At 31.6% G+C, this 10,354-nt stretch overlaps 1 protein-coding gene across 1 annotated transcript in view; it reads left to right on the top strand.

The window, feature by feature from the left end:
- Nucleotides 1-10,354, top strand: part of LOC106459556 (BDNF/NT-3 growth factors receptor-like) — a 60,364-nt gene that overhangs the window by 6,172 nt on the left and 43,838 nt on the right. The window contains exon 2 of the mRNA XM_022386064.1: nt 7,537-7,611. Within this exon, the coding sequence (XP_022241772.1) occupies nt 7,537-7,611 (75 nt within the window). The remainder of the gene's footprint in view (nt 1-7,536; nt 7,612-10,354) is intronic.

Here is a 10,354-nt window from a genome sequence, read left to right as displayed (position 1 = left end):
TTTCTTCATTACCCATTCAAGCCGTCTCCAACCATTATTAGTCTCAAAGTGTGTTCCTCGTCATCGAATATATACACAATAGAAGGTCTGCGCATTGACCACCACGGGGAAATCGGATCCTGAGTTTCAGCCTTGTAAATCCGTCAACGTACCGTTGATTCGCTAAGGCAGAAAAAACTCTGTATGCTCAAAAACTGTGAATATCTCTCCCGCCTTGCCCCCCAGTAGCACAGCGGTATGTCTGCAGACTTACAACGCTAGAATCTGAGTTTCGATACCCGTGGTGGGCATAGCACAGATAGCCCATTGTGTAGCTTTGTGCTTAATTACAAACAAACAAACAAAACTCTTCCCTCAAACAAAATTAGTAAAACCTTCTTTCGACTGAAATTACTCATGCGAATAAAAATTTCAAACTCAGTGATACCTACAGACACAGTAGAATTGCATAGTTGGTAATGTATAACATACTCTCAAGTGTTGTTCATTTATCTGTGAATATAGTCATTTCAGCTTCATTAGTTTTTTCACTTACAAGATGCACTGCCTTCACAAAATGGTTTGGGTTTTATCCTTTCCCTCTTCATTCGACCTTAATCCCATCTACTTTTGGGGTCGGCCTCTCGGATATTTGTATTAGCCAAGTAATTTTACACTCTAGTGGCAAGCTCTCACAACAACCTTAAAGGGCGAGCAGGTTTTAATCTTATACGACTACTATTACTATTTTCGAAATATCAATAGTTTGTGACGAATGTATTCATCGTAAGAGAGCATTTAGGCGAGACAAAACTACAAATTCGAACACTTTTCGTTTGCGCATTGTTTACCGACGTGTTGAATCACCTTTTACACACCAGTTGCCACCGAATATGTAGTGTTTCCGGAAGCTGGTTAATTTTTTTTGCTGGATTTTCTTAAAGCTAAAAGTAGTATCATCTTTTTGTAAAGTGTCTGTATGTTGTTGAAAAAGATAGATATTAAAATCAAAGCAAATTTCAATTTTCTATTGTCTCGGATTATAGTACTCCTGATGAAGAGTTTCTGTGACCGATGTATGTGTGGAAAAAAAAATAATGGACTTTCTGAAGTATCAGAAGACAAAATAATTCTAATATTTCTTTGAAATTTTACAATATTATAATTGTTAATTCTCACTAAAATTTCACGTGACCATCTACCGTCTTTCTCATAGTGTTAGTAATTTATAAAGAATGGTTTGTACTGATAAAACCACCAATAACAATACTATTTGCCTTTTGGACGTGATAATTTATGCGTATGTTAATATTTTTCTCGCTATATTGGTCGTAATAGGGAAAAGTAAATGTATTAGATATATGAATAAGTGACCGTTTTTATATTAGTTGTTAAGTACATTTTTATATGACTTCTGTTTAATCCGCTTTTACCACAAAACAACATTCACTTATACACACAAATGTGAGAAGGGTAAGAGCGAATTTCCATCAAGGTTGCCTGCTTTAGAGTTCAGAATTATTGGAGCAGAAGGTGTCACACACACACACACATACACACTGCTTAACCAGAATCAGGTCCTGAAATTCTGGTTATTACTTGTTTCTGGTAAAAGAAAGTTAATTTATTTTCTCTGCTATTTCTTCTGCAGTTTTGAGCTTTCATGTGTGTTCTTATCCGTAACATGAACAGTTTTGGGCATTAAATTCAAAAGCTATTGTTTCATATAATTTTATGCAATTCTGGATGGTGTAAGCTAAGTTTTTGTGTGTATATGTTCTTCCTACGGTAAAAGGTTATTTGGAAACTCCTTTTGTTCATTAACATCACCTTTGTAAATTTTATGTATAAAACTTACATAAAGTTGATAACGCCAGTGAAAAAAAAAAAAAGTACACTGATTTTATTTTGAATATTGATATAATATCATCAAGAAGCCGTATTGAGCTAGATACACGTTAAAATCCTGAGTAAGTAAATATGCCATTTGATTTTGTTTTTGTCATACTTAATAACATCGTTGTCTAGTAATCTATTGTGCTCGTACAATAGGCCTAAGAAGACTTTTTTCGTTGAGTTAGAAAAAATATATTACCGGATTTAATATGGAAGTATAAATTGTGTGCCCTCTACTCGTATGAAGCTCAAAATAAAACTTTATAAGAATGTTTCTAAGAATGAGGAGGTGTACAAATTATATGGTGGTGGCAATATAACATCTTTATTTGTTGCTTCGACATCTTGATATATTATTAATTACGTTCAGTACGAATAAATATCTTTAACAGAATTTAGTTAAAAATGTTTAGGTATTTAGACGTAGAAAGATTATTTTGAAAATTCTATTTTGGAGAATTATACATATGTGTTCCTGTCCCAGCAGGCTTAACAAGTTAAAAAAAAAACCTTATAACTATTAATATTTATTTTGCCTTGCTTAATCTTATTGCCCAGTGTTTTCCATTGTTCTTTCAGCATTTGAAAATTGAAGTGGCACATCAAACCTTTATTTTGATGTATTACACTTAGCTCTTCGACGCTCATTACAAAGGCTCAGCTGTAAGCTAGAGGGTTTGTAATGCTGAAAATTGGTATCAATATCCTTGGTGGGCATAGCACAAATAGCTCATCGTGTAACTTTGTGCTTAACAAAAGAAAACCAAAAAAATTATTATAAACCTAATGAAGAATTGAAAGTTTACTGAAATTTGTTTATAAATACATGTGATATTTATTGATATTGTTTTAGTCCAATAGTTCCTAAGGAATTATATAATATAAATTATAGACAATATATATGCATGTGTACACAGTTAGACAGGTTTATTAATCTCTGATAGCTCACGCTATACCTTGTGCATACATATTGACATTAAAGTTATATTTTGCGTACTATGATGTATGATACAAGGAAAATTCATTAAGAACTATTTCGTGCGTGCAGCATGTTGTTTTAGTTTGGAAAAAATAATCTCAATAAAACTTGGATCAATATATATACTGCAAGAGTTTAATTTCTCTTTGTGTTTCTTGGCATATTTGTCTACATGTAAAACGCTTCTTATTTTAGTTGATACCTGAGTATATACTAAGTTAAAGAAATTTAACACGTTTAATTATCTCCAAGCTTCACAACTATAATACAAAGTTTCAGCATGTTCATTTAATTGCCCAACTAATAATCTGACTCGTTTTTGCCGTATGATTTGCATTTTTAATTTGTTTTTGAAATTAGATCCAGTTCTAAAAAGACGTTAATATCAAGATTAAATTTTTCCTTATGTATTTATTTGTTGAAAGAATTTGTACTTATGGCAAAGTTTTAAGACTTTTTGCTGCCGTCTCTAATCTTGAACTGCTGACCAGAGGGAAGATACTGAGTCAGCAGCACCCTACAGCCCACCATTCACGCTAAGGGATTGACTGTCACTCTTCTAACGCGCCCACAGCTTAAAGTGAAGGGGATATTTTATGATATCTCTCAGATTCTAATGATACTCGCCAACTCCGAAATAAAGGGCTCTATCACGGGGTAACACGTCTCTTGTTGAAATAAAGTGATATCTTTGGACCAACATGAATGCTGTTTTTGAGTATTAAGAGTGTTTAGGATGTTGAGTGGTAAAATGCTGATTCGTGTTTTTTATTAATAGTGAAAATGTACATTTTATCATATGTTACCAGTTTTTAAACGATAACAATTTTACTATATTTCCACTAATGATTTAGGTCAGTTTGAAAACATTAATAGAGCAGGTTATCAATAATTTTATAACACATACTACAGTTTTTTTTTTCACTATCAGTTATCATATTAAGTACGCTCATAATGAAAGAAATCCTCAATAATGTGATTTAAAATTAGCTATTGCAATAATGAAATGGAAACAAAGATAACGAATAAAACGTTTCGTTCTGTAGACATCTAAAATAAATCTTTTGTGTTGTCTCTTGTTTAAAATACTTAATTAATCTAAAATATGATGAAAAGTATTAAGAACTTGTTGATAAATCAGCATGCCAACGTAAGTTTTCTTGATAGGCTCTAACTTTTATTTCTAAATTGAAAAAAAAATCTGTCCAATTTGGTTGATCTGCTACTCTCTAGAACAGAGGGGGCTCACACCGAATATAATTTTTAGCATCTATATAATATGTTATGAACATCTTTTTCTTTTCTTCCTTATTATCATATTTTTTGTGTAGTTTCTACAAGACTTATATATTTAGCAACACTTGCCTCGTTCAAACATCAATTTGATGCAACAGCGCTATCTTGGGCGTTCTTCTTTGTCCTAAAGCCTCTCGTTTTAGCTTGATTTGTGAGTCAACACTGCCTCATAACGCTTATGACCTAGAACAGCTGGTAACTTTTTTAAACAAAAAATTTTATGCAGTTAGTAGTTAGTATAGTATTGCATGCGAAATTGACATACATTTTACAGAAATGAGGAAGAAACAAGACAATTGTACGTTTCACAAATACATCATGATGGCGAAACCATGGTCGTAATAAATGATGTATTTGTGAAACGTACAATTGTCTTGTTTTTTTTTCCTCATTTCTGTAATTATGGAGTTTCACCAAGTACCGACGATTTCAAGTATAAATTACACACACGTTTTTATTAACCAGTAAGAAAAATTTTCAAGTGGTATCGATTAAAATCATTTGGTCTCTGCAGTTATATTAATAAAAAAATGTTTGGAAATTGTCGTTTCTTATTTTTAAAAAAAGAGGGGATATTATCATTCACTTTTGCCTTTGGGGTCAGCTATTCAAAAATATTGTTACTGGAGTCACTACACTATAACAGACAAACACAGCTTTACCTAAAACTCAACCTATCTCAGTTGAGAATGTCACGATCTCTTAACTGGAAAGGTATTTCTTTCAGTTGCCTATTTTTGCTTCAATTGCTCTGTGTAACTTTATCGTGTGGCTTCCTCAATTCCATTTTTTTAAAATTAATATTTTCGTTAGTTTTCGTTAACTCTGTTCTACTAGCCAGAGTATATAATTAATAATGGTCTCCAGCCATTATTAATCTCAAAGTGGGTTCCTCGTCATCGAAAAGGTATTACTGTTTCTATAGTTTTTTGAATAAACAGCATTCACAATACATTTATCTTTAGATCTAGCAGTGACACAAAATAAGCCTTTCGTTATCGTGTTGTCTTCAGGGTACAAATAAGTGCGTTGTTTAGTTGTTTCTTATGTTCGCGTTTACTCGCGAATCCCAATTTTAAACGCAAGGAAAATCAATTCTATGTTAGTTATTACATTTAATGAGAAAAAATACTGTAATGGGTCCATTTGTTTATTATAAAGTTACCAATTGAAGATAAAATAGAAAACAGAGTAGTATCGATATTTTTCTTATTTTAGATGAGAGCAAAACGACACGTTTATTAAATTTCTGAAGCTGGCGAGAAGATAATTATATAAAAATTTCTTGTCTTTAGTTACGTTGTTAGAAAGGTGTCAAACACACACACATATTGTAATTTCTTCAAGTAGTCCTTCATTGTTAAACACATTATTTTTTAAATGTTTTTTCTTCAGGAAACAAATATCTTTCAAAACTCAACTAGGCAATGAGTAGCTTGCGAAAATATAATGTTCTTAGAATAAGAATAAAAAACAAACCATTTTTTTTATAGTAATTTTCTTATGCAAGTGTCTATTTTTACTTAATTTTTAGACACCTCCAACAGCTTTTGAAAAAAAAAAGTTTGATATTTTACACGTGAGTTCTTAACCTCAGTGGCACAGTGGTATGTCTGCGACTTACAACGCTAGAATCCGGGTTTCGATACCCGTGGTGGGCAGAGCACAGATAGCCCATTGTGTAACATTGTGCTTAACTTCAAACAAACACAAATTATCTTTGCTTTTCTCAATTCCTTAATCAGATACTCACTGTTTTAGATCTAAAAAGATGTCTGCCATTACATGTAGTTGACTGATTGCTGAAAGTAATATTTACTCTGGAGCATAAAACCCCGAAAATAGAGAACTTAGATACATCAACATTGTTAGAGTTTATTTTTTGTTCATTTTAACTGTTCTTTTCAATACAAGTTCGCTATCTTTTACTAAAAATAAACTCTCTTCCTCGCTGCTCTTCACGAGAAAATGGTCTTTTGTAAGATAACCATTTGTACTATAAAGAGTCAGTTTTGTGTCACTGGCAGAACGTGTATGTCTTTCCTTTTAAACCTACGTATAAAAATGAACGCCTCCTAAGGCATTTTTCTTCTTTACAACAAAAAAATAAAAAAGGAGTAAGGGAAGTAGAACCGAGCTGTCATTTGTCCATGTGTTCTTCCGGTTTCTTACATTTAATCACCCTTTACAATGTGAATGTGTTCAAAGATGAAATATGCTTACGTTTCCTTGATATTATTCTTAATTCCTAATTTTCTTTTACTACTACTAAATGTTCGTTCTGATGAGTGAACAGAGCAATCTACGTTTGTTGGTTCTCGCTTTGTTATATTCCAAGTGACACAGTTTTGCTTTCAAAATTCGCTCTTACTTTAGTTTATGTTGTATCAACAAAATTGTCTATCTTATTCTACTTTGTTGTGTAGTAAAACGTTATTTTGGTAAGTATCGTTGATGCAATGAAGATAGTTTTATGAAGCCTTTCCTGTGATTTTGATCCAGAAAATGAAGCAAGAATGCAAACTTATTTCTTGGTCTATACGTATAAGTATTTGTGAATGCTTACTAGTGAAATATTGATAGAAACACCAAGCTCTTTGAATGAAAGGAACGGAAAACCTTTGCGGATTTTCACCGCTGTTATATAAAATCTTACAAACTTGTTGAAAATATGATTACTGGTTGCATTGTGAAATATAGTTTAAGGTGTGGTCTGAAAAATTAGTCACGGTTAACGTATAGAAATTTTATGTTCTATTTTCTTTCAATCGTTTAATAATTAAAAGTTCGTGCATACACCATCTGACTAATAGGAATAATTAAATCAGAAAATCTAATGAATGAAAGTAGCGAATTTTATTCTTTGAACTTGGAGCTGACCAGTGACCATGGTCTTCGATCGTCAAGGGTCCATTGAATAGTTGGCACATAAATGTGGACTCTTAAATGAAGTTTTTATCACTTATAGTCCTAAAGTTACTGCATGTTGTGCTACGTTTGTATTTGATAGCTGTTTGCCATGGTAACTATGGTCAGACAAAGATGACACTAAGCAAGTTAACGTAATTCGTTTGTTAAAAAAGTAAAGTATTTAAAATAAGAAGATGATTAATATTATCAATAAACGAAAATAATAAGAGTGAAATATAATTAAAAGAAAAACAAACAAGCTTATCTTTTTATTGTTTTCATTTAAAACAGGTGTCAGTCGTACCTCTACTAATACGTTTCTCTTGAACGAGTAGTAAAAGAAAGCAAGATTGTTGGTGTAAAACAAGTTTGTGCATTTTTTTCCCGTCTAAAGAATAAAATCAGTGCTAAAAGATGTGTATAATTATTACTAACCAAATATATGATAATTTTTGAGGGTATATTCTTCCTTTTAGAAAGATCGAGAATCAACCAAGACTGGCAAGGTTGTCCGCCAAGGATCTACAGATTTATCCAAACGTGGAGAGGTTGTAAGTAGATAACACCAGTGGGAAATGAACGTACAATAAACTATACTTTTATTTGTATAATTCTTAGCAACTACAAGGAATGTGTTTAGTTAGTGAGTGTTTCTATTTGTTAGCTATTGACTAATTAATTACAATGGTGTCTAAGGGTAGGTATAACTTATTGTAATATTGGTATTCTATAACGGCGTTGTTTTTGTTATTTCAAATATGAAACCTACGGGAATAACAATGAAATAATACAAAAAAACAACAACAACTATAAAACAAAAACACTATAAAATTAAACTCCCTCTGTAGACGTGTCTTTAACACACAGTTCTCCCCACCTTTTATAGCCCACCACTATTTATTTAAATCATTAACATACTTATTAATTTGTTTGAATTGTATTTCTCCTGCCTAAATGGATAAGGGTGAAGAGACGTTATCCAATCTGGGTTTGAGAAATATTTCTAACAGTTAGCAGAGTGCTGTGAAAAAACAAAAAACAATTGGTGTATTAGCATGGTAACGTACTGCACTCGGCGTTTTTGATTAGAGGGTTGAAACAACAATTCTCGATCATTATGGTACCTGATCTCGCTAAGCATAATATATGTCTTGTAATAAATAAACTACTTGAAGTTATCTGTGGCGGCAACCCTGGTTATCCACGAAAAACAATCATCATGTACCGGCGAAAGGAGGTTGGATGTAGTTATATTTGGTTAAGACACATACGCTTGTAGTCGGTGAGTTATTTGTTGTTTTAGGGTATTTTCATAAAAGACAGGAGTATGTAGCAGTTGAAATACGTTTAATTATGATTTTTCAGAGTAATTCAAGTATAAAAATGTCAAGAATATTTTCTCGGACAAAATAAACTAAAAGTTATTCATTTACAATTTATAAACGGAAATAAAACAAATGCTTATTCAAAACAACATGAAGCATATATTGCTATTCTATACAATAATAGAAAATACAAAAATTCAATAATACGGTAATATAGATTATAAAAGCTAGTTTTTAAACACAGGGCTATATTCTAAATGATATTTTTCTCAGGATAAAAATTATTGATTTTTTTATAAAACATTATATAATGATTCGAATATATATATATTTAGGCACTTCATCGGCTTTTTGTATTAAGCGTTAGAGTGAAAAAATTCACAGTTTTATTATTATTAATTAAAGCAAGTTTTTGAATTCCTTTCTTATTAATGCGAAAACCCCTGAGGGAATATAATTCCAAGCACCTACATAAGCTTATACTTATCTCACCCCCCTCCCCCATACATACACACACTTATAAGAAATAAACACAAACGTAGGTTCATGGATTACAATTTTATTTTCTAAACGTTTGCAACTTTTTAGATATATATGATAAATAAATTCACTCTGTATTATGCATAACTATCATTGCGGAAAATCGAGATAAAAAAAAATTAAAGAAATTTAGTTTGCAGAGTTAATTGATCAAACGATGTCATAATGGATAAAGTACGTAAATTAACGTAAAACATAAACCTTTTGTGGAACCTTATAACAATAGTTCGTGTAATTATCTTAATCTGAACATACACTACGATTTATGATTCTGACAAACGGTAGAAAAAGTACAAAATGATGTTTCAGTCTTCATAATCCTTACATATGTATGACACGAATCATGTTAGTAGTAAGCTTTTACATTGATAACCCTAAAGCACGATATACTAAGTAACTCGGGTTGTCTAAAGCCGAGTACATTATGTATACTATACGTGTACATAGTATTCATAATAAGAGTTATTACATGGAGTACACGCTGGCTGTAACAGGAGTTACAGGGCTTAACTAATAAATGCATAGTTAACATTCCTAGAAATCAACTCATTTAGGGAATAAATAAACTGATCACCTACATACATCATGACGTATTACCAATATATTATAGTTTATTTTAGAACCTTAACCACTACCTTTCTCCACCAGCCATAGCTAGGGAATGGTTTTGGCGTTGGCTTATTTTTTTGCGCATGACTAACGCATACTTTCAATGCATCTGCTTTAGTCATTTGCAGACGATGAGCATTGTTAGCTTATTGACTTATGAGTGTTTGACCAAACATAACACAAAACTTTAGCACAACGCAGTAGTGCTCTTTCACTACGTTATTGTGTATTGATTTTATTTTTCAAATAAAATTCTTGTTAATAACCTACGATATTAATTATTAAATTTTCCGACAATTAAGATTATAAATAGATATAGAGGTATTGGTTGATGGGTAATGCTGACAAGTACGAAATAATACCCAGCTACGTCATGCATTCAGATAAATTAAAAGGATGAAATTAATTGAAATGATAATTAGTTTTTAAATAATTCATCTTTTAAAGAAGTATAAAAACTAATTAAATATGATATCTTGCGCTTTCTATAAAATACAAATTGAGTGCAAAACTTCTCTCATTTTAATTAAAATAGTAATTTAATACTTTAATTGAAAAAATGTTTTTCTTTAGGTGTTTGTTTGTAGTTAAGCACAACGCTACACAATGGGCTATCTGTACCCTACCCACCACGGGTATCGAAACCCGGTTTCTATCAGTGTAAGTCCGCAGACATACCGCTACGCCAATGAAGGGTAATTTCTTTCGGTGTGAATGAAACATATTATATCATTAAAATGTAAATATAAAAAAAATCTTTATTACTTTTAGGATTTTACTTCCCGTTTATTATTATTAACGTACTTATTATCATAATATA

The sequence above is a fragment of the Limulus polyphemus genome, unplaced genomic scaffold (assembly GCF_000517525.1).
Source record: "Limulus polyphemus unplaced genomic scaffold, Limulus_polyphemus-2.1.2 Scaffold627, whole genome shotgun sequence".
Taxonomy (NCBI): Eukaryota; Metazoa; Arthropoda; class Merostomata; order Xiphosura; family Limulidae; genus Limulus; species Limulus polyphemus.
The sequence above is the reverse complement of the archived record's forward strand: the minus strand, read 5'-3'. Positions and strand labels throughout refer to the sequence as shown.